Source organism: Acomys minous (genome assembly GCF_964271855.1).
Source record: "Acomys minous genome assembly, chromosome: 14".
Classification (NCBI taxonomy): domain Eukaryota; kingdom Metazoa; phylum Chordata; class Mammalia; order Rodentia; family Muridae; genus Acomys; species Acomys minous.
In genome coordinates this window covers 8,981,034-9,008,245 of record NC_140496.1, presented here as the reverse complement: position 1 = coordinate 9,008,245, position 27,212 = coordinate 8,981,034, and the positions used below count along the sequence as shown (strand labels likewise).

The 27,212-nt window shown below is 50.8% G+C and overlaps 1 protein-coding gene across 1 annotated transcript; it reads right to left on the bottom strand.

Moving 5' to 3' along the window:
- Positions 1-1,732: 1,732 nt before the first annotated feature.
- On the bottom strand, positions 1,733-15,099 carry KCNG4 (potassium voltage-gated channel modifier subfamily G member 4). The gene is made up of 3 exons (XM_084757497.1): positions 14,735-15,099; positions 12,043-12,839; positions 1,733-4,452 (listed from the first exon to the last, which is right to left on the bottom strand). The coding sequence occupies exons 2-3, from the start codon at positions 12,796-12,798 to the stop codon at positions 3,682-3,684; spliced, it is 1,527 nt and encodes a 508-aa protein (XP_084613623.1). The 5' UTR covers positions 12,799-12,839; positions 14,735-15,099; the 3' UTR covers positions 1,733-3,681.
- Positions 15,100-27,212: the final 12,113 nt, after the last annotated feature.

The following is a 27,212-nucleotide window of genomic DNA, read 5'->3' as shown; positions in this document are numbered from 1 at the left end:
CTTACTGCTGGGCTCAACTCTGCCTGGCTAGAAAGACCTTCAACCAACACTGTTCTTCCCTCTGGGAGCCAAATCTATGACACAGCCCAAAAGTTGCTCAATGTTGAGGGTCCTCTTTGGCTACAGCCACAACAGCTGGGGGTCACTGGGCTCCTGTGAACCAATAGGATGAAGACATTACCTATCAATATACTTATTGCTTCACCTTACCCAATCATGTCAAAAGGGATGCAAGGCAACTAACACCCATCTCCCAGGTTGGTACCCAGGAGGGAAAAGACCCAAAAGTGTTCAATTAAGCCCCACATCAAGTCATCGCTCCCAATTTTCCATGCCTTGTGTAGTGAGAGCTTTAACAGAAGGAACTGACTGGTTAGTGTTTTGTCTAGTATCAGCTGTAAAAATATTACCTTAGAAAGTGGGAGGCTGAGGCAGGAGGATTACATGTTCAAAGACAGCCTGGACTACACTGCGACACACACACACAGTCAACACTGGAGACACTGACCCTGGCAACATCCACTGTCTTTGATGGGTTCAGCTAACACTGCCTTTTTTTTGTTCGTTTGGGCTTTTTGTTTGTTTGCTTGTTTGTTGTTTTGGTTTTTGGTTTTTTGGTTTTTCGAGACAGAGTTTCTCTGTGTAGCCTTGACTGTCCTGGACTCACTTTGTAGACGAGGCTGGCCTTGAACTCACAGTGATCCACCTGCCTCTGCCTCCCAAGTGCTGGGATTAAAGGCGTGCACTGCCACCGCCCGGCCTCTAACACTGACTTTTGACATTTCTTTTTGCCCTGGAACATTTTGGTGGCACAGAGAACTCCGGGGATTTCTGGTGAGAGCCAGGCTTACTCCTAGGAGACATCACACCAAGCATGTGGTGCGGAGGAAGAAGATCCCCTTCTTCAGTCAGAAGGGAGGGGCAGATGCCGAACTGACAAGGGGCCAGGTCCTCAGCGGCTTCCTCTCTGGTTCCAGGGTGAGCGCAACACCTCAGATGGTGATGTGTGGATGGCCCTGGCTTGGAGGGGGAGGAGGAGTCTAGACACCATGTGAGTATGTGGTCATCACTGACCAATCGGAACGCTGCTGCCTATTTGGCTGGTCTTGCCCCCAACAACAGCAACCCCCAAGGGTATTCTGTAGAACCTCAGCCAGAGAGCCACAGATCTGGCCCAACCCTGCCATTTACAGGGAGGCAAAGGGACATGCTCACAGTCATAGACAGAGTGAGACACTCAGGCCTCAGAGTACCCGTGCTGTCTGTCCTTGAGAGCACAAGGAAAAGCTGTTCATTGTTTTGCCTAATTACAGCCCTACACATGTTAACTTGAGGTGGGCTGGAGAGATGGCTCAGTGGCTAAGAGCACTGAATGCTCTTCTAGAAGGCACAGGTTCAATTCCAAACACCCACATGGCAGATCACACCTGTTTGTAACTCCAGTTAAAGGCCTTCTGACACCGTCCCCCCCCCCCCCCGATATGCACACGGGCAAACCACCAATGAACATTAAACACAAATAAATTTTTTTTTTTTTTAAAAATGTTAACTTGAGAACTAGGAGGCTGAGGCAGGAGGGATTACAACTGTGAGACCCTGCTCCCCCCCCCCAAAAAAAATTAAATTAAATAAAACTATAAAAAACTAGCCTGGAGCAAAAGGTAATTATAACTATTTTTAATGCAATCTGGGAATACACCCAGGTTACCCCCTTCCCCCCTCCGCCCGCCCCCACGCACTCTGCTAGCTGGTTTCTGAAGCAGAGCAGCATGCTGTGGGCCTCATTAGGGCATTGGCCCTCCTGGTGTGATGCAGAGGACTTATTTGAGACATGAGAACGTAAGGACCAAGGCTGCTCCCTGGACCTAGAGGTCTAGAGAGATGGGGATATGTGTGTGCATCTACTGGGGGAGTCAGAGGATGTGAGAGTTCCCACATGGGTAAGATGCACTTTACATGAAATGCTGTAGCTTCTCTGGGTGGAGCCAATGACCATGTGCTATAGTGAAAATGTGGGCCTGGCACCCAGCAGGGCTCAGCGCAATGCTGGCAGAAGGACCAATAGCCAGGTACGTGCTAGCAGGGCTGCAGTATTGACTGTATCCACACAGGAGCCATGTCAGATTCACAGGGTCCCATCTATCTCGCTGTCACCTTCTTGGGTCCCTTGTATTTTCTCTGCGGGCCTTGACAGCCAATACTGAATGACAGTGGGGCTGTGTCACTCCTGAGAAGCACCACAGAGATGTCTCCCAGGTGTTCTGTGCCAGATTGGTAGCGTCGTGAAGGAGATCAACCCACAGAGAGCGGCTGTTACTCCCACCTCAGCTTGGTCTCATGAACCCTTAGACGGTCATCCTTATCATCACTTCCTGTACAGCCACAGCCCTCTGAGGTCCATCACTTCCTCACCCTAGCCTGCCTTAAATCCCTATCCCCGACAAGTGCCCCTCCGGCATCAGCACCCACGTCTTAGGAAATGTTGGAGCGCGGGCTTCTCAGAGGTCGCTGCTTATCTCTGGTTCATCTCTGTAAGTCAGTGTCCACAGTGTTCTTCCTTCTCTGTGGACAGATGAGCATGTGGCTACGTGGATACACACAGACAGACACCAGGAATGTCCATCCTCCGTCAGTGCTGGTCACGTGTGGAGAGCTAGAACCAGACAGGCCTAAGGCAGGCCGGCCTACTGAGCTCCGTCAGCAATGTTTAGTTGGCTGAGGTTTCCTCCTGGTGCTGGTGCTCTCTGAAGAGACATTGTATAGATCTCAGAGCCTCCTTGTCAAGACCAAGGGCTGAACAGCTAGAGAATTTCTACCAAGAGTCCAGCTGGACAACTGAGTACTTGCAGGTGGCACCCCTGCCCAGGTCACCACGCACGTCATCGGTGACAACAGCCATGAGACCCTGACAAGATTTGCTGTAATGGCCAGAGCTGCCTTCTTGGCTAAGAGCTTCTAGAACAGCAGGTGCTTCCATGGCATTTGGAAATGTGGTTGGCACTGGAAGGTAATAAAAGAATACATGATCTGGGCTGGAGAGATGGCTCAGAGGTTAAGTGCACTGGCTGCTGTTCCAGAGGTCCTGAGGTCAATTCCCAGCAACCACATGGTGGCTCACAACCATCTGCGATGAGATCTGGTGCCCTCTTCTCGTGGGCAGTCGCACATGCAGGCAGGACATTGTATACATAATAAATAAATCCAAAAAGAAAATGGGGGGGGGGGGAAGAAGCCTTGCAGGCTGCGTGGAGCTTTGAGCAGGTCTCAGTACCCAAACCCTCTGGTTCCCATGAGTGGTGTGGTCCAGGACAGGGCATCTGAAGGAGAAGATGAAAATCTGCCGAATCTGTATTTGGCTATCAGTGGCAGTCAGTTCTGTGAGCATCCAGAAGCCAGGGTGGAGAATCACAGAGTTTGCAAGGAAAGGAAAAGAACACAGGAGCTCTGATGCAGCCTGGCAAGATGGGCAGTGCCCAGTGACTGGCAGGGAACTGGGGAAAGACAAGGGATGGACCCAGCCAGGATCACACCAAGGATGCTGTGGCCTGGCACCTTTTCCTGCTTTGGAAGTCGGTCAGTATTCCGAGGACACGCCCCTAGGTGGTCCATCCACGAGGTACAGGAGCGTGTCTCAGCCGCGGCCTGGGGTGAAGCGATCGCACACTGCTAAGGTGGTGGGAGTTACATGTAGCGGACCGGGGAGGTCAGGCCCTCAGGGACGAGGTCATCTACGTCGTTCAAGAGCTCCCGCTCGCTGGCCGAGTTGGTGTTTTGAAGACGGCGGAGGCGGGCCTGGATCTGCTCCTGCTCTCGCTTTAGCTCCAGGTAGGAATGGGAGAAGGTGTGAAAGATGGATGTGGCTGGAAAAGCCATGATGAGGATCCCACTAAGGATGCTACTCAGAGCCACCATCTGGCCCGGCACGCTGCGAGGGACCATGTCCCCATAGCCCACCGTCGTCATGGAAATGATGGCCCACCAATAGGATGCGGGGATGCTAGTGAACTCCAGGACCCTTCCGGACTCATTCTCAGCCACGTAGACCAAAGGGGAGAAGAGGGTAACCGCCACACCCAGGAAGAGAAGCAGGAGACCAAACTCTCGGGCACAGCGTCGCACAGTGAGGCCCAGGGTCTGCAGCCCTAGCGAGTGGCGGGCCAGGCGCATCACGTAGAGGATGCGTAGAGCACGCAGAACACGCAGCACCAGCCCCACTTTCTCCAGGTAAGAGCTGCCACTCGGCCTGTCGCCTGCCTCCGGGGCCTCCTCAGACACCGCGAGCGACACGTAGTACGGGGAGATGGCCAGAATGTCGATGACATTCAGGGGTCCTCGGAAGAACTGACACTTGTTCGGGGCCTGGACAAAACGCAGACAGAACTCCAGGGAGAACCAGGCCACACAGATGGTCTCCACCACGAAGATGTAGTAGCACTTTCTAGCGCATTCTCCCTGGGATGAGAGCCACAGAAGCAAGGAATTAGTCAGCTTTCCTCAAACGCTGGCACAACGGCTTAAGGAAGGAAGGACTTACCAGGGCTCACAGATTCAGAGGGACAGCCGTGGTGGAGAAGACACGGTGCAGTAGCTTCATGGTGACTACGTGGTGTGTGAGAAAAAAGATGGCTTCTTCCCTCTGAAAAGCCTTCCTAGGTGGACTGAGTGTGCCAAACCCAGAAAACATCACGCCCGTCATTCATTGTTCAGGCTCTGCCCATCTTGTTTTGTGGGGATTTTGTTTTTCTTCTAAGACCGGGTCTCAGTAGGTAAGGCTGACCGGCCAGCAAGCCCTAAGAGTCTGCCTGTGTCTGCCTCCCCAGTGCTAGGATTACAGGTGACGTCATGACACCAGCTTGTCAATGTGTTCTGACTCAGGTGCTTTTCAAACATCTAATCAGCTCAGCCATCTTCCCAGCCCCTAGAGCAGTGGTTCTCAACCCTCCTGACGCTACCGCCCTTTAATACAGTTCCTCATGCTGTGGTGACTCCCAACCATAAAATTATTTTGTTGCTTCTTCATAACTTTAATTTTGCTGCTTTTATGAATCACAATGTAAATATCTGATTGGCAGGATATCTGATACACGGCCCCCCTATAAAGGGGACCCCCCCAACTGGGTCATGACCCCACAGGTTGAGAAGTGCTGCCCTAGAGGCACAGTTTGATCTTAGTATACGTTGTGGGCTGAACTGTCCATCCGCCCTCTTTTCATGTGGTTGTTGGGTTATAGCTGGACACATGCAGATCAACCTGGTGGAAACTGGGATTTCCTGCCTCTGTTGCAGTTAGATGCAGCCAAATGGTTGTCACGCGTGGAAGGTGCAGTGCTGACTCAAGGGCATCAGACAGTGTTGCAAGGTCCATACGAGGACCCCTTTCCTGGCACCAGGACCCTAGAAGGGGCCTGCAACAGAGGACCAACTCCCCAGGGGAGATGAAATGTTCAAGTAGAGAAACCAGGATTCAGAGTGGGAGCTGCCGCTCACTTAGCTCCCTCACTCGAGGGACTGATGCACGAAGAGAAAACAACTTCCGTTTTGTTTTGAGCTACCTGTCCTGGGCCTCCTTATTATAGCAGTCAGCCCACACTTTGACAGACATAATCAGCATTGCTCAGGCATGTCTACAGCTCTGGTGCTGTCCCTTAAGCCACACAGCCATGTCCTGTGGCCACATCTTAGATGCCCAGACATGGGTCACAAACCTGTGTTCACTACCTAGAGGTGTAGAGGTGGTCCAAACAGAGGGTCCCGAGGCCACAGTCTAGCCTTTAAAAGATGTGATTGAAGCTGGGCATGGTGGCAGACGCCTTTAATCCCAGCACTGGGGAGGCAGAGGCAGGTGGACCATTGTGAGTTCGAGGCCACCCTGGTCTACAAAAGCGAATCCAGGACAGTCAAAGCTACATAGAGAAACGCTGTCTCAAAAAAAAAAAAAAAAAAAAAAAGGCGTGATCGAAACCCTTTGCCCAGCTACTGTCTCCTAGCCACAAGGGTCACCAATGCGTCACCCACTCCTGGCCCCACCTAGCTCCTGACTTACCTCAGCATCCCCTGATCTTCTTCTGCATGGTCCTTAACCAAAGCCACCAACTTCTCCAAGCCTGAAGAAACAGAACCCTGCCCTTTTCCCACCATGGCCAGATGCACAATTTACATTTTAACAGGATCCTACTGGAGGCCTTGGGCAAAGGCAGACCACCTGGGGAAGCTCAGGTCTCATGTTTAGCTCTGCCCCTAAGGACTCTAATTTAGTTGACAAAGGTTTTGAGCTTGCATTGTAGAATTTTCCAGAAGTCCCTTGGATGAGTCCAATGTTGAGAACTTGGCTTTAAATATTTTACATATATTTGTACACACGTACACACATGCATGCACATGAACTCACACATGCACATGTACACACACACACACACACTGGCAAATGAGCAAGTATATGGCTGAGCTATGTGCCTATGAGCAGAGCAAAATGTTGACCACTGTGGAGGTTTGGATTCAAATGCTCTGAAGTGGAAAAAGAAATTGTTTCCAGGGTCCAAGCCCAGAGGAGTGAAATGTTTTTATGTCTGTCCATCAGGAAAAAAGAAAATGGCCTGACCACTCAAAGCCCTGTTGACCTGCCCAGGCTGGAGAAGCTTTCTCTCTGTCTCCCTGACTTCTGTCTGGTCGTCCCAGGGTCAGAACGGATGAAGCCTCAAGTGTGTGTCCCAGGGTCACATCCTAATCAACAAGCTCACTCATTCGGGAAGTTGCTGGTCCTCCCTGGACTTCCAGGGGTCATCACCCTAAGAGGCTGCTGTAAAGGATGGAATCATGTGTACAGCAGCTATGCGGAGGCTGAGCCCAGCAGATACACATGGGACACACCCTTACAGATGCTGGCCCCTGTAGGAAGCTAGCACTCTACAGGAAGTAGAACGAATTTTCTAACTGGCTGAGAGGGCTTCCTGGGAGGTTTGCCATCAGGATTCCGGGATGGCTTCAGAGCTTTGGGTCTGGGTACTCCAGATTTTCTACGAACCTGCTGTGCAATCTGGAGGTGATCCCTACCTGTCTCTGGGCTCCCGTTTTGGATGAAGAGAGTGGAGGGTGGGATGCCCCAGGGTGCCAGCTACAGATTCCTGGGTCCATCACGGACCTAAAGTCTTGGAGCTCAGCTCGGGCATGGGAACTTGGAGGGGGGTCTCTCCCCACAACTTTGGAGCTCTCAGAAGTCCTAGAGTCTGGGCTACCTTTCCCACAAGGGCCTGTTTCTTTGCTGACATCTGGGGATTTTCCTTAGCTCTAGAGAGTCTTGTAACCAGGGAATACCACACGTCCAGCCCACCACCCAGCAGCTCGGGAAGGTGACTGACTCTGCTTTCTGCCTCTGGTGTTTGGTTATTCAAGCCATGTCCACCTCCCTCTGCTGGTCTGGGCTGCCAGCCTCCCTGTACTGCAGCAGTCTGGCTCTGCCTAGTCACTCTATCTGCATCCTGCTCTGCCCTGCATCCTAACCAGCCTGATGCTGGCCCTCAAGAGCTGACATCTCTGCAGCCATGCTGGGATACACAAGACAGAGAGACGGAGGGGCTACAGGCTGAGGGCGTGAAATCCAATCCAGCCCTGCCAGTATTTGAAGGAAATGAGGGATGGGAGGAGGAAACAAACAAAAAAACAAACAAACAAAACAAAAGCAAAAAAACAAACAAACAAAAAAAAAACCCCATAAAATAAAGCATTTCTTTCTCTCTGGGGAAGACTCTGTCTATAGGGCCTGGGCAGTCTGGTCCACACTGTTCTTATCATTCTGAATTTGGGCATGGAAAAAATCTGGTATTGGGGCTCCCTCCTGCAAATCCCAGGTGAAGGAGGGAGGTATCCACCATGTTGTGTGCCTTGTCCCTGGTGGTAGGTGAGTCAAGTTGAGCTAACCCTGAGGAGGCTGTGGTAGAAATGACAGGACCACAGAGGCATGTGGGACCTAGCCGAAAACCACAGACAGGCAAGACTGGGGACCAGGTAAGGCTCACCTCCAGGAACCCCACCAGCAACACAGCTGCTCAGGGTCCCCTGGGTTGACTGGGAAGAGGCCTAAGGGAACTTTCAGGGTGAGGGAAATAGTCTAGCTTGACAGGGGTGGGGTGGTAGGGGTGTGTCTGCTTTTTTAATGTGGGTACCTGAAAATGGTACAATTAAAGGAATGGGGGCTGGTGAGAGATCGTGGGTTAAAGCTCTTTCTGCCAGGCCAAGCTGGACAAGCTGCTGGGACCCACATGGTCCCAGCTCCTGAAAGTTGTCCTCTGACCTACACACACACAGAGAGACACAGACAGACAGACAGACAGACAGACACACACACACACACACACACACCACACACCACACACGCACCTGTGCACACACACAGAGACACAGACATACACATAGACACACAGAGACATACACAGACACACACACACATATACACAGAGAGAGAGAGAGACATACACACACAGAGACACAGACATACACATAGACACACACACAGAGACACAGAGAGAGAGACAGACATACACACACACACACACACACACAGAGACACAGAGAGAGACACACACACAGAGAGAGAGAGAGAGAGAGAGAGAGAGAGAGAGAGAGAGAGAGAGAGAGAGAGAGAGAGAGAACCTGCTGGTGGGCTGGTTTGCAGGGCACTTGAACTTAGAGAACAGCCCGGCAGCTAAGCCCCACACCTAAGACTCAGTGTGTATACCTGTGTACACACCCAAGAGGAATAAGACCACAGCATTCCATATTCTCTCTGTAGCCAAAGATGACTTTGAACTTCTGATTCTCCCGCCTCTACTTTCCTGGGGCTGGGGTTATAGGTGTGTGCCACCACACTAGACTTACATGCTGCTAAGACTTAAAGCTTCCATGTAGGCTGGGTGAGCACTCTACAACTGAGCTCCAGCGCTCAGCCAAAAAAAGTAGAAAAGCCACAAAGGTCATCAACCAACCTACCTACCAATAGATCGGCTGGTCAAGCATGGCACAGCCAGACGGATGGCAGCTGCGACAAAGCTGCGACAAAGCAAAGGAATCTGGGTTTCCTTGAGTCACATCCCCAGGGTCTAGGTCCTTCAGAGTGTCATTAAGCCGCCAAGCCCTGTGACTCTCCTCAGGAGAAGCTGGCCAGCCTTAGCAGCTGGCTAAATAGAGCCACTCTGGGCTTGCCTGCTGTCCCCTGGGACAAATGAGAAATACAAGGCGCATACTAGAGAACAGCCTGCTTTTTATGTAAATGTCAGGGGCACTGTCTTGAAAGAAAAAAGATCCTATGGTTGGCTGCCCTCAGCCTCCCTGGTTCTCTGAGTTAGTACCCTCAGTAGGAGCATAAACCATCACAACTCTCGGCATGGAGGCAGCTTGTACAAAGGTGGCTCTGCCTCTCAGGGACAGGTGTGTGTGTGTGTGTGTGTGTGTGTGTGTGTGTGTGTGTGTGTGTTTCTACCCAGGACTGCAAACTGGTGACCTGCCTCTAATTTGATTTCCTCAGTTAAGCCTGGCCTGGGCTTGTGCTCTTGGTAATTTTCAGAGCCTTGGGCCTTACCAAGCCATCACCCGCCTCTACACAGGGGGAAGCTCCTGCGCCCCCCACCCAAATTTTCTCTCCTTCAGCAGCTGGGCCCAGGTGTCCTTGACTGGGATAAGGACTGCTTACTCTGCCCTACTCCTCAGAAGAAGAAAAGGGCTTTTCCATTTTTTGTGCTAAAGACTAAGGGGATGGGAGGGGTGGGGCTCCTAATCGCAACTACAGTCTCAGGGGGGCATCTGCTGTTTGGATGACTAAGGATTAGGGTGCTGTGTATCTTTTTCTTTCGGAGAAAACATTGGTCAGTCAGATAAAACACATTTTGTTCAACAAATATTTGTGGAGAACTTACTGTGTGTGAGGCACATGTTGGCTCTCTGACTGGAACGTTCTCTGGTCCTACTGTATTGTGGGGGCAAATCTGTAAGGATGCAGCAACATGTGTGTGCGTATGCCCAAGTGTGCCTGTGTGTGCGTGCATGTGCATGAGCGAGTGTTAAATCTGCTTTCTTCATCTGTTATAATCTAAGTGACGGAGGAGCAGGTGAAAGGGAGCTGAGGAGGAGAGGAGAGTTGGAGAGCGGCAAGGTTCTACCTCGGGCAACTGTCTGGTTCTAGTTAGCTTCAGCTGCCAACTTGACAAAGCCCGGAGGAGAGTCTCAGCTGAGGAATTGCCTGGATCAGATTGGCCTACTGATGTGACAATGGGAGCATTTTCATGATTGCTAATTTATGGAGGAGGGGCCCGACCCACTGTGGGCGGCACCATCCCTAGACAGGGCTGGGGGTGGGGTGGGGGGGTACTGTGGGCTAGGAGGCTGGGGGGGGGGGGAAATGAGGGAGTGGGAGATGGGGGATTGGCCTGGGCTGTGTAAGAAAGCTGGCTGAGCAGCAGCCAGGCAGTAACTAGCCTTCCTCCTCCTCTGTGGCCTCTGCTTCAGACTCCTGCTTGACTTCCTGCCCTAAAGTCTCCCATCGATGGCCTGTGATCTGGAAGCAGGAGCCAAATAAACCCTTTCCTCCCCAACTTGATCTTGATTGGGATGTTTCATCACAGCAACGGAAAGCAAACTAGGGTACAGACCATCTGGTTCCTAGGGGCTCTTGGGGTCTGGCAGCTCTCTGCAAAGAGAGTGTAGGTGTACACAGGTAGAATGTTTTCTCTGGGACAAGTCATCTTAGGGCAGCCAGGGCCCAGGCTCTAATCCCAACGAGCCAAGTGACAAGGTAGGAAAAGAAAAGGCTTAAGCCTGGGGCCAGCCCTAGGAGGAGCTGGTCCCCTGGGGAGAGATTTCATGTGCCCTCTCCAGCCCTCTACGAAAACCTCAGACCAGTGAAGATGGCTCCGCAGGTAAAATTGTGGGAACAAATATTGGCTGCCACTGGGCCGCTTTATTTATTTCTCTTCTCACAGTGTGGCCATGCTGGTTAATTGCCTCCCTATTGTTCGCTATTGGTCTGTTGTGGAGGATGGGTGGCCAAGCCTGGGTTGCTGGGGCTGCCAACGCTCAGTCTCTGACTTATCCCCCAGTGACACTGACTAAGAGTCTTTCGGGGAGGTGGCAGCAAGAAAGAGAAAGGCCAAGCGCTTCTGCTATAAGCTGTTTCTTAGTTTATAGCCAGAGGAAACACATGTCCCTCTGTCTGAAATAGGGTTAGCTCATGGGTGGGGATCTGGGTGCTGAGCCAATACTTAGCACGAAGTAGTTGCTCAGTAAACGTTAAAGGCACCAAATATGTGGACTTTCAGTGAAATGTCTCCCAGTTTAGCAAGGAGGAAACTGAGGGTCAGTGAGGGCCTCATCACAGAGCCTGGAAAGCAGGGTCTTCCTGGCACCCTAAACCAGACATGACTCTGTCAATGTCTAGGGTTTTCTGTCAGAGTCAGGAACACAGAATGACTTTAAGGGCCCTTACCCCTGCAGTAAAGATGGAAATGTTATACTCGTGTCTAGGCCCGCCTAACAAATGAATATAAACCCATAGGATAACCCAGAGATTTGTGTCCTCGTGCCTATTTAAATGAATTCATTTAGCTTGGTTATGGCTACGCATGTCTGTTATCCTCGTCCTCAGGAGGTAGTAGCAGGAGGATCAGGAATTCAAAGGCTAGATTGAGAGTTCTAGACCAGCCTGAGTTGCATGAGACATCCACACCCGCCCCCCATCTTAAAACAACAATCCAAAAGGGGCTGGAGCTATAGTTCAGTGGTTAGAGAGCTTGCCCAGCATCCAGGAAGCCCGGGGTTCAGTTCAGCACGACATAAAACAGGGTTTGGTGGCACATGCCTGTAAGCCCAGCATTCAGTAGGTGTGGACAAGACGATCAGAGGCTTAAAGCTAATAGTAAGTTGAGGCCAGCCTGGGCTACAGAAAATCCTGTCTTTTAAAAAAAGAAAAAAAAAAAAGGAGAGAAGAAAAGAAACCATTTCTATGGTTTCTGAGTGTCTCTGGGCTGCCCCCACGGTCCCTGATGGGCAACCACTCACCTTGTCCTCTTCAGCCCTGAAATCAGGCATGGTGCTCACACACAGGCTGACAGCCGTGGTGGCCACGAAGAGAATAGAGAGGCAGGCAAAGACCTTCCCGGGCAGCCCCGACTGTGGGTCCTCCACCATCTCACGCAACTGGTTCATGCTCCGGGCCCAGCGCGAAGCGTGCACTTCAGAGTGGCAGGCCTGGCGCTGCTGCTGGCGCTGCACAGCCTCCTCCCTGCGCAGCTCGGCCATCTCCTCCAGCTTCTTCAGCAGCTTGCGCAGGCAGCAGCGCTCCAGGTTGGCTTCCTCGATGCCCCAGTAGCTCAGCTCCTCCTGGAAAGACAGTGCGCACATCTCCCGCAGAAGCACCAGCTTCCCAGCGGCCAGGAAGCTCACGATCACCCCGAAGGCGCTGGGGTTCCTGTCAAAGAAGAATTCTTGGTTGGTCTCGTCGTAATCATCGCAGAGCTGCGTGATCTCCTCATAGCTGCGGCACAGCCGGAGCCTGCTCAGGCGGCTCAGGGGGAAGGCATCCAGGGTGCTCCAGGGCAGCAGGTACCGGCGGCCACCTACGTTCACTAGGATCTCCTTCTTCAGGTCGGCCTCTGGAGAGGCGTCTAGGGCGCCCACCTTTCGGGCCCTGCGGTAGTAAAGGCCCTTGACAGATTGAGGTTCCGGACCAGGCCACAGCTGGCTCAAGGGGCTGCAGGTGCCAAAGTGATGGTGTCCAGGACGCCGCAGGTCTCTGTCTCTGGAAGGCATGGGCATTGTCTCAGACTGTCAGGCTGGGGAGCAGTGGGCTCACCTCTCTGCTTCCAGAGGAAGAAGAAGGAGAGAAGGAAAGAGGATGAGTCTCAGCCAGCCTGCCAGTGTAAACATTGTTGCACTGGTGTATGGTAGCATTTCTGAACTTTTGGTTTACTTTTTTATTGGGTAGCTATTCTACACTAGGGCTGTACAATTGGATGCATCCATACCCCAGTGATACAGATGTGCTGCCCACTGCACTAAGGAGGTTCCGCACATCCATCCCCACCTCCCTGACACAGACACTTTGTGGATGGATATGTGAGGAACGGGCCCTGAGTGGTGCCGCTACACACTGTGTGGTCTTGGGCACGTGGCTTCCCCACTCTCTTCTCAAATGATGTGGCTTGTGTCAACCCTGTAGGGTGCCCTGTGTGGTTGTGGTCTTTGCAGAGAACCACAAAAATGTGACTCAGTTTCTTTGGACCTTCTGTTTGGTCTGTGTGAGTGGGGAAGTTTGAGGACCGGTCAGGGGGCAACACACATGCAGTACTGTATTTTTTGGACCATGAGACACATCCATTTTTTAGAGCAGTAAAACAATAAAAACAGCAATTATTCCTAACATCTCAATCGTTATCCCATCCCTTGTATCCTCCCATTCCTCCCTCCCTCCCGCTTTCCCCTTGCTCCTTTCCCCTACGACTGTGACTGAGGGGGACCTCCTCCCCCTCTATATGTTCATAGGGTATCAAGTCTCGGGAGTGTGTCTTATGGTCCAAAAAATACGGTACCTCCAAAGGTCACTTCTAGAAGCTCTAATGTACCCAGTGCCTTTAATGGACTCATGCCAACCACCCCATGGAGTAGATAGGCATAGTTCACCTTTGCAGATGAGGAAACTGAGGCCCAGCATCTTGCCCACTGTTTAGCAAGTGCAGTTCAGAAAGGCTCAGTGAGGGTCGGCCACCAGACGCCCAGGGTCTGAGGAGCATGACAGCATTGCAAGGCACCTGCCATCAGGAGTGCCCCTTGAGGGCTTCATTCCTGGGTCTCCGTCTAATTAGGAGGACCCTGCGATGAGGGTGGAGGACTCCCCCCCCCAACTCTGGACAGCTTCTTCCTACTCACACATGCATTTTGTGTTGGTCTCAGCCACCCTTGCTGTGTGACCTTGAGGTGGTTACTCCCCTCCCTGGGCTGTCATCTTTTATCCGCAAAGCAAAGAGGCTTCTAACGCTCTCTATATTGAAGACCTATTTAGGGGACTTTGATTAGGACGAGCTTTTTTTTTTTTAATTTTAGTTTGCTCACGTATTTTTAAAAATTATTTTTACAATATGTCTCATCCTCTGGATTGTGTGACCATTTCTTATACTGTTCATTCCAGCCAGAGCCGTCTCCAGACACCTATAACCTTACATTGAGAGAGGCATTCCAATCAGGCGCCAGTGGAAATAAAAGTGCCTTTCAATTTCAGGGCCAGCTGGATTCAGGCGGACAGCGAGGGGGCCAGTCAGGGCCGCTGTGTTTCACACTTGCGCTGCAGTGCACTCTGCTATTCTGCGTGTGTTACTTGGTTCACAGCACACACAGTGGGAGGAGTGCAGCCTGCAGGGAGAGGAAATCCAGGGAGCTCTTTCCAAGCTTCCTCAATTGCCAGTGCAAAAACCAACAGCCAGAGCGCTGAAGGGACTCATCCAAGGTCACACAGCAAACCCAAACCTAACCCAGGACAGAGCCGGAATCTTGCTCCCTCTCCTCTCACTGAACAGATCTGATTTTGCAGTCTTTGCTCCCCCTAACAGCTGGCCAGGAAAAAAAAAAAAAACCTCCTCCAAGAGCGCAAGGAAAGTAATTCACTCCAAACATCCCTTCTGCCAAGCTGTTTCACCCAGTCGCTGCTCCAGAAAAATCCCACCCCAGAATGAACAACTTCCTCCCAAGTCCAACTCACCGCTTGTCTCAGGAAGTGTGTTCCCAACCGGTTCTCGGCCAGCCATGGGGAGCCCATGTCTCAGGGACCAGGAAAGAGATGGGTTTGTGGCAGAGGTACGGGGGGGAAATGAAAAAAAGAAAACACAAACCAAGCCCAACTCCCAACATAGCAGCCCTGGTAGAGAGTCAGCGTCCAGTCCTTCTCTGGCCTCCTCTAAAGAGAAGTTTATTCATTCCGAATCTGCAGAAGAGCAGGGGTGCAAGGTGGCTTTCTAGAAGTCCCCCCCCCCCTTCTCCCGAAAGTCAAGGTCCGGATGCTGCAGGGAGCTGGCCCAGCTCTTCTGCCTCAGCAGTGGACTTAGTGCTCCAAGTCCCATGGGGACAGCCAGCATGGTCCTGCCTGAGGTGGGGGGTGGGGGTGCTGCCGGGAAGGGTTTAGGATTAATCTCTCCATCAGCCAGGCAGCAGGCGGGAGGAGCAGCTGCTCTGCCAACCACCGGGGGAAGGCAAGGAGAGTGTCTGTCCTCTCTCCTCGGTGAGGAGGAGCTGAGCTCAGGAGGAGCTGGGGCATCTGGGGACCAAGGGACCAAGCAATTGCAACCTCATGGTGTACTAAGCGGGGAGATGCCTCAGTAAGGGTCGCAGGGAAGTTTGTGAGTTTAGGGCAGACCAACCCAGCCTCAAAGCCTAGGGTAGGTAGGTATTTGGGAAATGGCATAAGGGATTAGGAATAGAGAGGGCTGAGGCCAGATCCTGGCCTCTGATGTAAGTGCCCTTAGGCAGGTGGGTTAGTGCCTTGATAGTTGGGTTTCCTTATCTGTAAAACGGATATGAGTAGCAGCGGGCTCTCAGCATATAGAATCCAAGCCACGAGCTTCTCCTTTCCCGAGAGCTTGGTTCTGGGTGTAGGTGGGGAAAGGAAAACAGGCGCTACAAGCAAACTTCTTGCTGTGTGCTCTCGGTGAGTCGCTTCACCTCTCTGGGCCTCAGTTTTCTCATGCGTTAAATGAGGACAGTAGAGGCTGAATTGCAAAGGCATGTTAATGAAGGGCTTGCAATGCCTGGGTCCTTCGTTTCCTTAAGAGGTTTTGCAGCCAAGCGACCTTCACAACTTTATTCTGTCTCTGAGGTCCCCAGAGGCTTGTTCAAGGTCACAGTGCTAATTGGCAGCTGAGCCAGGTTAGGGCCATCTCTGAACGCAGACAGGATCTGATGTGGGGGGGGTCCAGGAGCGAGGGGCATCAGAGGCTGGCCTTCCTCAGCTCTCTGGAAGGAGCAACAGAAGGTGTCTATGGTCTGGCAGAGGGGTGGAGGAATGCAGGCAGGAGTGAGAAGCTGGCAGGGGGCAGAGGTCCTCAAGGGGGGTATTGTGGGAACCCCAGGGCTTGGCAGAAGTGCTGAGGGACCTGGCCTGTGCCAAGGCAAAAACTGGAGACTCAGCCTGTTTTCTCTGCCTCCCCACAACCCCTCCCTGCTGCCTGCACCACAGTCACTGCCGGAGCCCAAGGCAGAGAGAGAGAGAGAGCTGGCATCTTTATGGGGGGGGGGGGCTGCTGAAGTTCTGACTATCCAGCTCTCTTAGCTCCCTTTAAGCAAGGCTCCAGAATTCTCCATCTCTGGAGGGGGCTCTCTGTTCCCCATCTGATTTAGTCCTGTCTTAGTCAGGGTTTCTATGGCTGGGATGAAACACCATTCATTACCAAGAGCAACTTGGGAAGGAAAGGGCAGGCAGGAACGCAAACAGGGCAGGAACCAGGAGGCAGGAACCGATGCAGAGGCAGTGGGTGAATGCTGCTCATTGGTTTGTCTCTCATGACTTACTCAGCCTGCTTTCTTACAGAACCCGGGACCACCAGTTCAAGGAGGGGAGTGTATCCCTACCCACAATGGCCTGGGCCCTCCTCCATCAATGACTGATTGAGAAAATGCCCTACAGGCTTGCCTACAGCTTAACCTTACAGAGGCACTTCCTCAAATGGAGTTCCCTCCTCTCTGATGACTCTAGCTTGTGTCAGCATGAGTCCCTTAGGTTAACCACCCTTCCCAGAATCCATCTGTCCTCTCTCAATCCTCCCTGGGCATGCAAGATCCCAGTGACAATCTAGACCCCTCATTCAGGGCTCAGTCGGTAAGGTGCTTGGCCGCACAAGCGTGCAGATCTAAATTTGAGCCCTCATAACTCATATAAAGCTGGCAAAACATTCCTGTTATCTCTGTGCCAGGGAGGCAGAAACAGAAGAATCCCTGGGTCTTGCTGGCCAGCCAGCCTAACTTACTTGGGGAGTTCAAGGCCAGTGAGAAGGCTTTTGGTGAGGTGGCCCTGCAGCTCTCGCTCTGGGTCAGGATTAGGTTCTGCCTTGCCTATCCAGCCAGGCCTGCTATGCCATGGCTATGTGACCCCAGGCATGTTTTCTTTCCTCTCTGTGCATCGGGGCAGCTGAGTGACTGAGCTTTTGAGCTCCCTGGTCTTCGTGAGGAGCAAGTGAATGATTGGTCCAGCACAGGCCTTGTCTCTGTCCCTCCTTATAGCAGTGTGAGCATCTCCAAAGGAGCATGAACATACAGGGATATCCAGGCTGAGGCAGCTGCTGGTCAGTGGTATGTGGTGCACTGACAGTGGCTGGCTTTCTAGGGAGAACTATCCCTCAGATCCGGTGTTTGCAAATTACTGTAGTGTAAGTACTCTGGCCGATGTCAAGTGAACCACATTGCTCTGTGGAGGGCTAGGGAGGAGAGTGAAGGATAGACTCTTGCACACATGTGCTAACGGGTTGTGGGATATCACTAAGCTTGTGGCTTTCCGGCATGAAGCGGACAAAGGCTCCCCACGGTGGGATTCTTGGGTCACGCCCTGGCTGAGCAACAGCTTTCAAGCCTTGGCTGAGTACTTCTGTAATGGGGATGTGCCCTGCGGGGTCTCCTGGGGGATTCTGATGGGCAGCTGGGATGAGGATGTGAGCCAGAAAAGGCAACACCCTGAGGGCAGTATTCAGAGAAGGGTTAGTGGTCCTTAGCCACACCTTAGGGTTCTATGCTGGTGTCTTCCCTATGGCTCCTCTTCGCCCCAGGACATCAGTCCTCTCATGACTGTCCTTAGTGGCTGCAGGCCTGATAGGAAACCATTGCCATAGGGCATCCGTGCAGAGCCTGTTCTGTCTGGCTTAGAGCGCGCACAGCCAGGCAGGCTCCCTTCCTGGAATGACTCTCCCGTCCCGCAGCTGATACACAAATGCCTCTCCCGGGCCATAGTGGACAGGTGGACTGTGGCCTCCAGAGCAGTCCAGCTGGGATCCGTATCAGGCAGTGTCACCTAGGTGCCTCTGGCCTTCAGCAGGTTACGGAACACAGACTACCAGGCAGCGCCTGGCCTCACCAGGGGATGAACTAGAGTTTCGGGGATACCCATAACATGGTGAAAGGAAATTTCGGGCTGATGTCAGTCTCCAGGAGAGGGATCTCTCAGGGTAGGGGGTGATGGTATTGTGGGTGTGGGTGTGGGTGTGGGTGTGGGTATAGGTGTGGGCCAGATGGCAGGGGGCAAGAACTGCCAGGCCAGGAGACCTAAGCTGTGAACAGCAAGGTGCCACCTGCTAGTGTGCACAGCAACAAGAGCCTCAGACTCCTGTGGGGTTTTCGTTTCGGCATTTCTCATACCTTGGTCAACGTTTCCTATACCCCTGAACAGCACATCAGTAAGTATTTTGCTTTGTAAAGCTATGGGAACATTTTTATCATCTTGCCTTGGGAATCTTGGCCACGAGCTGTTCATTTGTTCATTTAATCTACAATTGGCACCCAACTCTGGAGAAGAGACAGTACCTGCTCAGAGAGGCGACTGCAGTGTGACAAAAAAAAAAAAAAAAAAAAAAAAAGGACAGCTTGTTTTCAGTGCAGCAGTCAATTATCTGTATTTGGAACTTGGCCTGAGAAAAACAGATATGCCAAACACCTGCCTATAGGATTCACATTGCTTTTTTCCCTCATTACTTGGAAGCTTTGGGGGGGTCTTACAGAATTGTCTTTTTTTTTTTTTTTTTTTAAGACAGGCTTTCTCTGTGTAGCCCTGGCTGTCTTGGAACTCTGTAGACGAGGCTGGCCTCGAACTCAGAGATCCACCCACTTCTGCCTCTGCCTCCAGAGTTCTGGGATTAAGGCATGTGCCACCATGCCTGGCTATAGTTTCCCCTTTTTTAGAGCACAGGTATCTGGTGGAGATCAAGTGCTCAGGACCCATCCTACCCGGGTTCAATGTCCAGGTGTTAATTTCTGCCTTTGCCATCGGGACCAGGTGCCTCTGCTTCTCTGGAGCTGTTTCCTCATCTGTAAAGTGATAGGTCCATAGTAGCTGCCTCAGAGGGAGGCCATAATTAAGACACGCATTTAAACGAAGCACCTGTTAGGCTTGAGGTAAGCAGCCTGAGGACCAGTTTTATGATTTTTAAAGAAGGAAGATGAATGTTAGGTGTTCCTGATATTTGACCACAGCATTGTGTGTGTGTGTGTGTGTGTGTGTGTGTGTGTGTGTGTGTGTGTGTGTGTGTTTCTGCCTCCCTGAGAGCAAAAATCCCATTTTCTTGCTGGAAAAACCTCCTGACTTGTTTTCACGCTTTTTTTTTTTTTGAGAGCTGTTTGCTCCAGACACATTCTGCCTTCGTGAAGGTTTAAAATCTAGGACAGAGCTTTTCCTCAGGGGGAGGGGGGGGAAGGTCACAGGGAACATCTGCCGTCCTTGTCCTCGGTGTTCTAGATCGAGAACTTACTCGGACCAGACTGAGACACCAGAGCAATAAAATAATTGACCTGATTCTCTTTTTAATACAGACTCCTCGTGCTTTGCTGAGCCACGGAACTCTCTATTCTAAAAGGCGACGCTTGCCCCGCCAATTTTGCTGGCAATAAAAATGTTGGCTTTTATGCCCAGTGTCCCTCCTAGTGAAATAAACGGGAAGGACACACAAGAGCAATCTGGTGTAGATTTAAAACAAGTCTGGCTGAGGATCCAGCAGCAGAGGATGTAGTCCCAGCAGGACTAGCAGGCTGAGACACCATAGCATGGCTGTGCTGTGTTAACGGGGTTGATTAGCTCCACTGCAGAGGGTAGGCTTGAACCAGAGCCTGAATTTCACTTTTTACACACTTAGCACAAGAGCTGGCATTGACTCTGACGGATGGAGGATGGAAAGATAGATGGAAGATGGAAGGACAGATAAATAAATGGAGGGGGCCACGGAGAACACACTCATATCTAGCCTTTTTTTTTTTCCCTGCTGTCCCAAGGTGTTTGAAGTCTCGGGTTTTGAGGGTCTTGAGCTATCAATTTGCTGCTCTGTGCTTGTACAGATTGGCTGAGAGACACTTGTAGTTAGGTTCAAGACAACTTGAATGTGGTCTCGATAGCAGACAAGATGAAAACTTGTGAAAAGGTGAGAGACGGGACTCGCTGCATCAAAATAAAAGATTTACAATAGAATCTCATTTGGCTTCAAGAATATGTCTACATGCGGGGCCGGAGAGATGGCTCAGAGGTTTAGGGCACTGACTGCTCTTCCAGAGGTCCTGAGCAACCATACGGTGGCTCACAACCATCTAGAATGTGATCTAATGCCCTCTTCTGGCCTACAGGCAGAACACTGTATAAATAATAATAAATAAATAAACCTTTTAAAAAAAAGAATATGTCTACATGCAAGTTTGAAATGCTACTTTCAAAAATACAGCCTGAATACACTCCCGAGAAAGCAAAGCTGCCTTAGTATTCCTGCAAATAGCTCCCCCTGTTTTCTGCAACAAGTGTGAATGATCTTAGTTTGGGTTGATAGAAAAAAAAAAACCAGCAGAAATTTATTTATCACTCCTCTGGAAGCTCAAACCCAAGATGAAGGCCTTGGCACAGCTGGGTTCCTGGTACATCGCATCTGGCCCTTGTGTGACAGAGAGAGCCCAGGACAGCTGGGGTCTCTTTCACATAGGTACTATAGTCAACCATGTAACCTCATGGCCTCCTGATCCGATCCCCCTGGACTTAGGGTGACCACCTGTGGCCCTGTGGAGAGAGGACACAAGCATTAAGTCTGGAACAGTTCTCTCACAGAGCTGTACAACGTGTATGTGTATATGAAATTCTCAAGGCAAACTTCAGCTCAACAAGTAACAAATACATAATAATTTGGTGAACGAATGTTCAGATCCATTTGGTAATAAACGCCTGGGAGCTTGAGGCATCCTCTCCAACACAAACTCAGTTTCCCCAGGAATGTAGACAGAGACAGAGGAGACAGACGGCGTGACAGCTGGTTTTACATCAACTTGACAAAAGGTAGAGTCATCTGAGATGAGAAAACCTCATTTGAGAAAATGCTCCCTTAAAATTAAAATTGGGGCTGTAGGGCTTGCTTCTTCTTCTTCTTTTTTTTTTTTTTTTTTTTTTACATGGTTTGTCTGTGGAGCCCTGGCTGTCCTGGAACTCACTTTGTACACCAAGCTGGGCTCTAACTCAGAAATTCACCTGCCTCTGCCTCCTAAGCACGGGAACTAAAGGCTAGCACCACCACCACCTGTAGGGCATTTTCTTAATTAGTGATTGGTGGGGTAGGGGGAAGAGGATAGGGCCCAATCCACTGTGGGTGGTGCCATCCCTGAGGAGGCTGTCCTGGGTCCTATAAGAAAGCAGGCTGGCCAGGCGTGGTGGCGCACGTCTGTAATCCCAGTACTCTGGAGGCAGAGGCTGGTGGCGGATGACTGAGTTCAAGGCCAGCCTGGTCTACAAAGTAAGTCCAGGACAGCTAAGGCTACACAGAGAAACCCTGTCTCAAAAAAAAAAAAAAAAGAAAGAAAGAAAGAAAGAAAGAAAGGAAAAGAAAGAAAGAAAGAAAAAGCAGGCTGAGCAAGCCATGGGGAACAAGCCAGTAAGCAGCATTCCTTCATGGCCTCTGCATCAGCTCCTGTCTCCAGGATCTTGCCCTGTTTGAGTTGCTGTCCGGACTTCCTTTAATGATGAACAGTGATATGAAAATGTAAGTAGAATAAACCCTTTCCTCCCCAGGTTGCTTTTTGTTTATTTGTTTTTTGTTGTTGTTGTTTTTCGAGCCAGGGTTTCTCTGTGTAGCCTTGGCTGTCCTGGACTCACTTTGTAGACCAGGCTGGCCTCAAACTCACAGCACTCCGCCTGCCTCTGCCTCCCTAGTGCCGGCATTAAAGGCGTGTGCCACCACGCCCAGCCCCAGGTGGCTTTTGGTGATAGTGTTTCATCACAGCAATAGAAGCCCTAAGTAAGGCAGACAGGAAAGAAAAACTGAATTTTGTCTTTCCACAGACAAGAACCGCAGCCCAGAGAACATTGTCATCATGTCACTTGGCTTCCTTTCACTGTGGCAAATCCCCAAGAGAAGTTTTTGAAGGAGGAAGGATTGATTTTTTTTTTTTAGGCTGTGGAGACCAGTGTGATGGAAAGGAAGCAAAGAGAGATCAGGGTAAGACACACCCTTCAAAGAAACATCCCCACACACTCGCTGTCCCACTGCTTCCAGCCAGGCCCCACCATCTAAGATTTCTGTCACATCAACCAATTGTGAACCCATTGACTAAGTCTAAGCCTCCACCCCCTTGACCACGCTCTGCCATTTGAGTCTTTGTGTGAGGGGTGTGAGGGGCAGGTGGGGTGGAGGTACGTCATATCCAAGCCCTGGCAGTCCCAAAGCAGCTGGGGTCAGTGTGTGTCTGAATACGGGCATCCTAGGCTGGTAGCTAGAAAGGCCCATTGTGCCGCCTCATCCTTTCAAGACAGAAAAATTAATTTGCGAATAGGTTTGCTGATTTGCAAAGCGAACTCTCTCTCCAGGGCAGAGATGACAGCTTGTTGGCAGGTGCCCACAGGCTTCTGATGCCTGACTGGCTTATTCCTGGTGTCCAGGAAGATGATGGGGTGACAGCCCTGTCTGGCCTTCTGGACACCCTGGCAGGTACTCTAGGGTCGCTGCAGCAGTGTGCTCTGGTCAGTCCAAAAGACCCTTCTGTGTAGAGTCTTTGCAAAGTACAGCAATCAGGCCTGGTATGGTAGCACACACCTTCAATCCCAGCACTTGAGAGCAGACACAAGTGAGTCTCTGTGAGTTCAAGGACATCCTGGTCTACACAACAAGTTCAAGGCTATCTATCTATGTAATAAGACCCTACCACCCAAACCAAACAAAAGTATGGAGAGCAACTTGCTCTAGGCCTTTAGGCCTGGAAGACCAGGCTCTTCCAGAAGACCCTGAATCACTTCCTGACCCATCATGCTGCTCTGTGTCACCTTTGAGAGACCCTTGTGTTCTTATGGCCACCAAGTATTATGGTATGCAGGATGTCCTTGAGTGGGGCCATCTCTAGTGGGCCAGCATGCAAGTGGGGAAGACGGAAGTCTGGATGATGAGGAGGGTATGCTGACCTGAGCCAAGACCCAATATGTTCTGGTTCAAGGCGAGCCCCAGTCCACCACAGACCTGGCCCCAGCAAGCCAGAACCCTGGTTACAGTGGCTCTGATGTGCCCAAGAGACAATGGGCACAGGGGTCCATGGCCACTGCTCAGCTCTGGACCCCAAAACTTGTCTCTTGTCACTTTGAATACCCGTGCCCAAGCTGCCTGGCACCTGTCTGAGTGTGTTTTCCATTGCTGTGATAAAACACCATGGCTATGCAGGTGTTACATGCAGGCAGAACACTGTATACATAATAAATAAATAAATAAATCTTTAAAAAAAAAAAACCACCATGGCCAAAAGCAACTTGAGGAGGAAGTGAGTGATCACATCTTACAGCTTGTGGTCCATCATCCAGGGAAGTCGGGAAGCAGGGACCTGAAGTGGAGGCCATGGAGGAATGCTGCTTACTGGCTAGGTAGCCCTCTTTCTTATAGCACTCAAGATTACCAGCCCATAGCAACCATCAATCAGGAAAATGGACCACAGACTTGCCTACTAGCCAGTCTTGGGGGCGGGGAGGAAGAGGGGCATCTTCTCAATTGACGTTCTCTCTTCCAAAATGACCCTAGCTTGTGTCAAGCTGACATAGAACTAGTCAGCACAGCTCACCGGGCTGCTCCACCCCCCACACCCCCCTGCCACCAGCCACCACCAGCTCTGGGGAGAATTTATTTATTTATTTATTTATTTATTTTTAATTTTTTATTAATTCTTGTTACATCTCAATGGTTATCCCATCCCTTGTATCCTCCCATTCTTCCCTCTCTCCCATTTTCCCCTTATTTCCCTCCCCTATGATTGTTCCTGAGGGGGATTTCCTCCCCCTGTATATGCTCATAGGGTATCAAGTCTCTTCTTGGTAACCTGCTTTCCTTCCTCTGAGTGCCACCAGGTCTCCCCCTCCAGGGGACATGGTCAAATTTGAGGCACTAGAGTACGTGTGAAAGTCATACCCCACTCTCCACTCAACTGTGGAGAATGTTCTGCTCATTGGCTAGATCTGGGTATGGGTTTAAAGTTTACCGCCTGTATTGTCCTTGGCTGGTGCCTTAGTTTGAGCGGGAACCCTGGGCCCAAATCTGCCTATCATAATGTTCTACTTGTAGGTTTCTAGGACCCTCTGGATCCTTCTACTTTGCTATTCTCCCATGCTTCTCTCATCCAGAGTCCCAATAGGATGTCTTCCCCTCTGTCCCAGTTTCCTGGTAAGTGAAGGCTTTCATGGGACATGCCCCTTGGGCTAGTATGCAGATACAAGTGAGTATATACCATTTGAGTCTTTCTGCTTCTGGGTTAACTCACTCATTATGATCATTTCTAACTCAATCCATTTGTCTACAAATTTCGGGAATTCCTTGTTTTTAATGGCTGAGTAGTATTCCATAGTGTATATGTACCACAGTTTCTTTATCCATTCTTCTACTGAGGGACACTTAGGCTGTTTCCATGTTCTGGCTATTATGAATAAGGCTGCTATGAACATGGTTGAGCAAATTTTCTTGTTGTGTGCTGGAACATCTTCTGGGTATATTCCAAGGAGTGGAATAGCTGGGTCCTGAGGAAGCCCTATTCCCAGTTTTCTGAAATAGCACCAGATAGATTTCCAAAGTGACTGTACTAGCTTGCATTCCCACCAGCAATGAAGGAGTGTTCCTCTCTCTAGGGAGAATTTAATTGCTTTCATACCCAGCACCTTGCTAAGTCTGCAGGCACTGAGGGCTTTGAAGATTAAAGTATAAAAAGAAGTTAATTATTTAAAGAAACACATTTGAAGTGGGGCAAACTGAACTTAGGTTAAAAACCTGGAGGTCTAAATTGCCAATTACCAGTAGCAAGCTCTTTATATGCAGCAAATGATGGCGGGGGTGGGGGAGGTGGGGGGAGGGGGTTGGGGGGCGGTTCTCTACTTCAGGTACCCTGACAGGCCTTGACTTGGGTGTGATGTTCCAGTCCTGTCCATAAGGAAAGCTAGGCACAGAGAGAGGCTGGTAAGGTCACATCGTTTCAGAAGGCAAGAACAGAGACTTGAGAGAATTTTTATTTACCTATATCTCTGTCCCCTCCTCGGGGAACTACTAGGGTAGAAAGATGTATTCGTTCCTGGAGAAATCAGTCCCCAGGGCTCTCTGTAACTCTCCGTGTTTCTCTGCCGGTTGCATCAATTTGTGGCTGAGAAACAATCGTCTGAAGACGTGGAGAGGAAGAAAAATAGGTTTCACGGTGTCAATGAGGACACTTAAGCGATCTGAAATTACAGAACCAGCTCACTGTGGCTCTAGGAGGACTCGGTCCATTAGTCATGGAATCAATTGGCGAGGACCGCGCCAGGAGGAGCCTTTTCGATGCTTCTCCCAGCGTCGTGCTGGGTCCCACTCAGCGGAGCGCTATGTTTGCATCTGGCTGCAGCACCACCGCCGCTGCCGCCGAATCTCATTATCCAGTCTGCTCAATGTTATTAAACACCCGGCGTTGATGAGCTTTTTTTTTGGAGGACAAAACAGTAACCGTGGCTTAATGGAGAGCATCAGCAATCACAGTTAAGCACTGAGTGATTGTACAGAACCACAGGGCAGCCCAGTTCTGCCGTCCCCTAGCGGCAGGTAGCTTTCTCCTCCATCGAGGGCCCTTTATCCAAGCCTTACAAGGCACAGTCGCTGCGGAGAGCATGGCCTGTTGACACCTCTCAAGTCAGCGACAAGCATCCAGTAAACTTGTAGTGTTAGAACGGTCACAGACGGCTGTGGGTTAAAAGGCAGCCCCCAAATGATGCACCCGCCTGGAACCTCAGAGCGTTTCTCCCTTCCAGAAAATACCTCAAATAACATTTGACCACATCGCTAGGTAGCCAGTGGTCCAATCAAGTTAACAAATGAAATCAGCTCCTGTGTGATGTAAAAAACAAAACAAAACTGTTGAGAATAACACGAGGTCTGCATCTCACTGTAGCACTAAAGTTGTCTCCTGATCTCCAGGCATGTGCTATGGGCACGCGTGTACACGCGCACATGCCTGCCCACACATTCCTCCTTCACCTGAGTGCCCAGACAAAATGTTTGAAACGTCAGACTCAGGACCCTCCAGTGTGGCTCTGTGGCCTCAGAAGACCCCCACCCCTCCTCCACACACATCCAGCATTACCCCAGACAAGGGCTTCTGAGCGTCGGGCGGGGAAGGGCGGGGCCGGGCAGGGCGGGGCGGGGCGGGGGTGTTGGGAGATGTTGTCATCCTTCTTATAACACTCTTTTAATCTCATCTCTCTTTCATGTCCTTGTTGCAACCATGATGCCATAGAAGAGTCAGGGGTCTATCCTGGGAGGAGGGAGGCTGCTTGCCCACCTCCAGCTCCCCAGACTCCAGCCAGCTATTACACCAGCCAAAGCCAACACTTTCAGGCCAAGGACTTGGGGAGGGCTTGAATAGTGTAGGAAGCCCCTGAATGTTTCTCCACAGTAGCTGGCACCGCAACCCCACCACGCAGGCTGGCATCTCACAGTGTCTCTCCCGGCAGATTTTGTTGAGGGCGAGTTCCAGGATCTTTGAGATACTTCAATTCCTTTTTCCCTTAGAATTATTTAAAATTCTGTGTGTGTTACCCACGCTTGTGTCTGTGGGGGGGGCGGGGGGTATTTGCATGAGTGCAGATACTCACAGTGGCCAGAAGAGGGCAATAGATTTCCCCTGGAGCTAGAGCAATAGGTGTTTGTGAGCCTGACATGGGTCCTGGGAACAAAACCCAGGTCCTCTGTAAGTGCCCCTAACCATGGAGCCATCTCTCCAGCCCCACTTAATTTATTATTGTGATGACATATGTGTAGCATCTCTTTTGCCTTCTTAATAGGTCAGTGGCACTATTGAATAGAGAGCTGTGTCAGCAATTTTTCTTGTCTCGGCGACCAAACACCTGATAAGAGGCGCCTTAAGGGTAGAAGGGTTCATTTGGGCTGTTGCTTGAGGAAATGCAGTCCATCGTGGCAGGAAGGTAAGGGGCCACAGCCATGGAAGTGCACAGCTAGGCCTCCTCACCTCCTGAACAGGAA

What these genes read in the sequence shown, in the direction of transcription:
- KCNG4 (XM_084757497.1), bottom strand. Translation starts at nt 12,798, where the DNA reads ATGCCCATGCCTTCCAGAGACAGAGACCTGCGGCGTCCTGGACACCAT. An exon ending in TCAGGGCTGAAGAGGACAAG is followed by an intron (nt 4,453 to 12,042) that starts GTGAGTGGTTGC and finishes CTCTCATCCCAG; the next exon opens with GGAGAATGCGCTAGAAAGTG.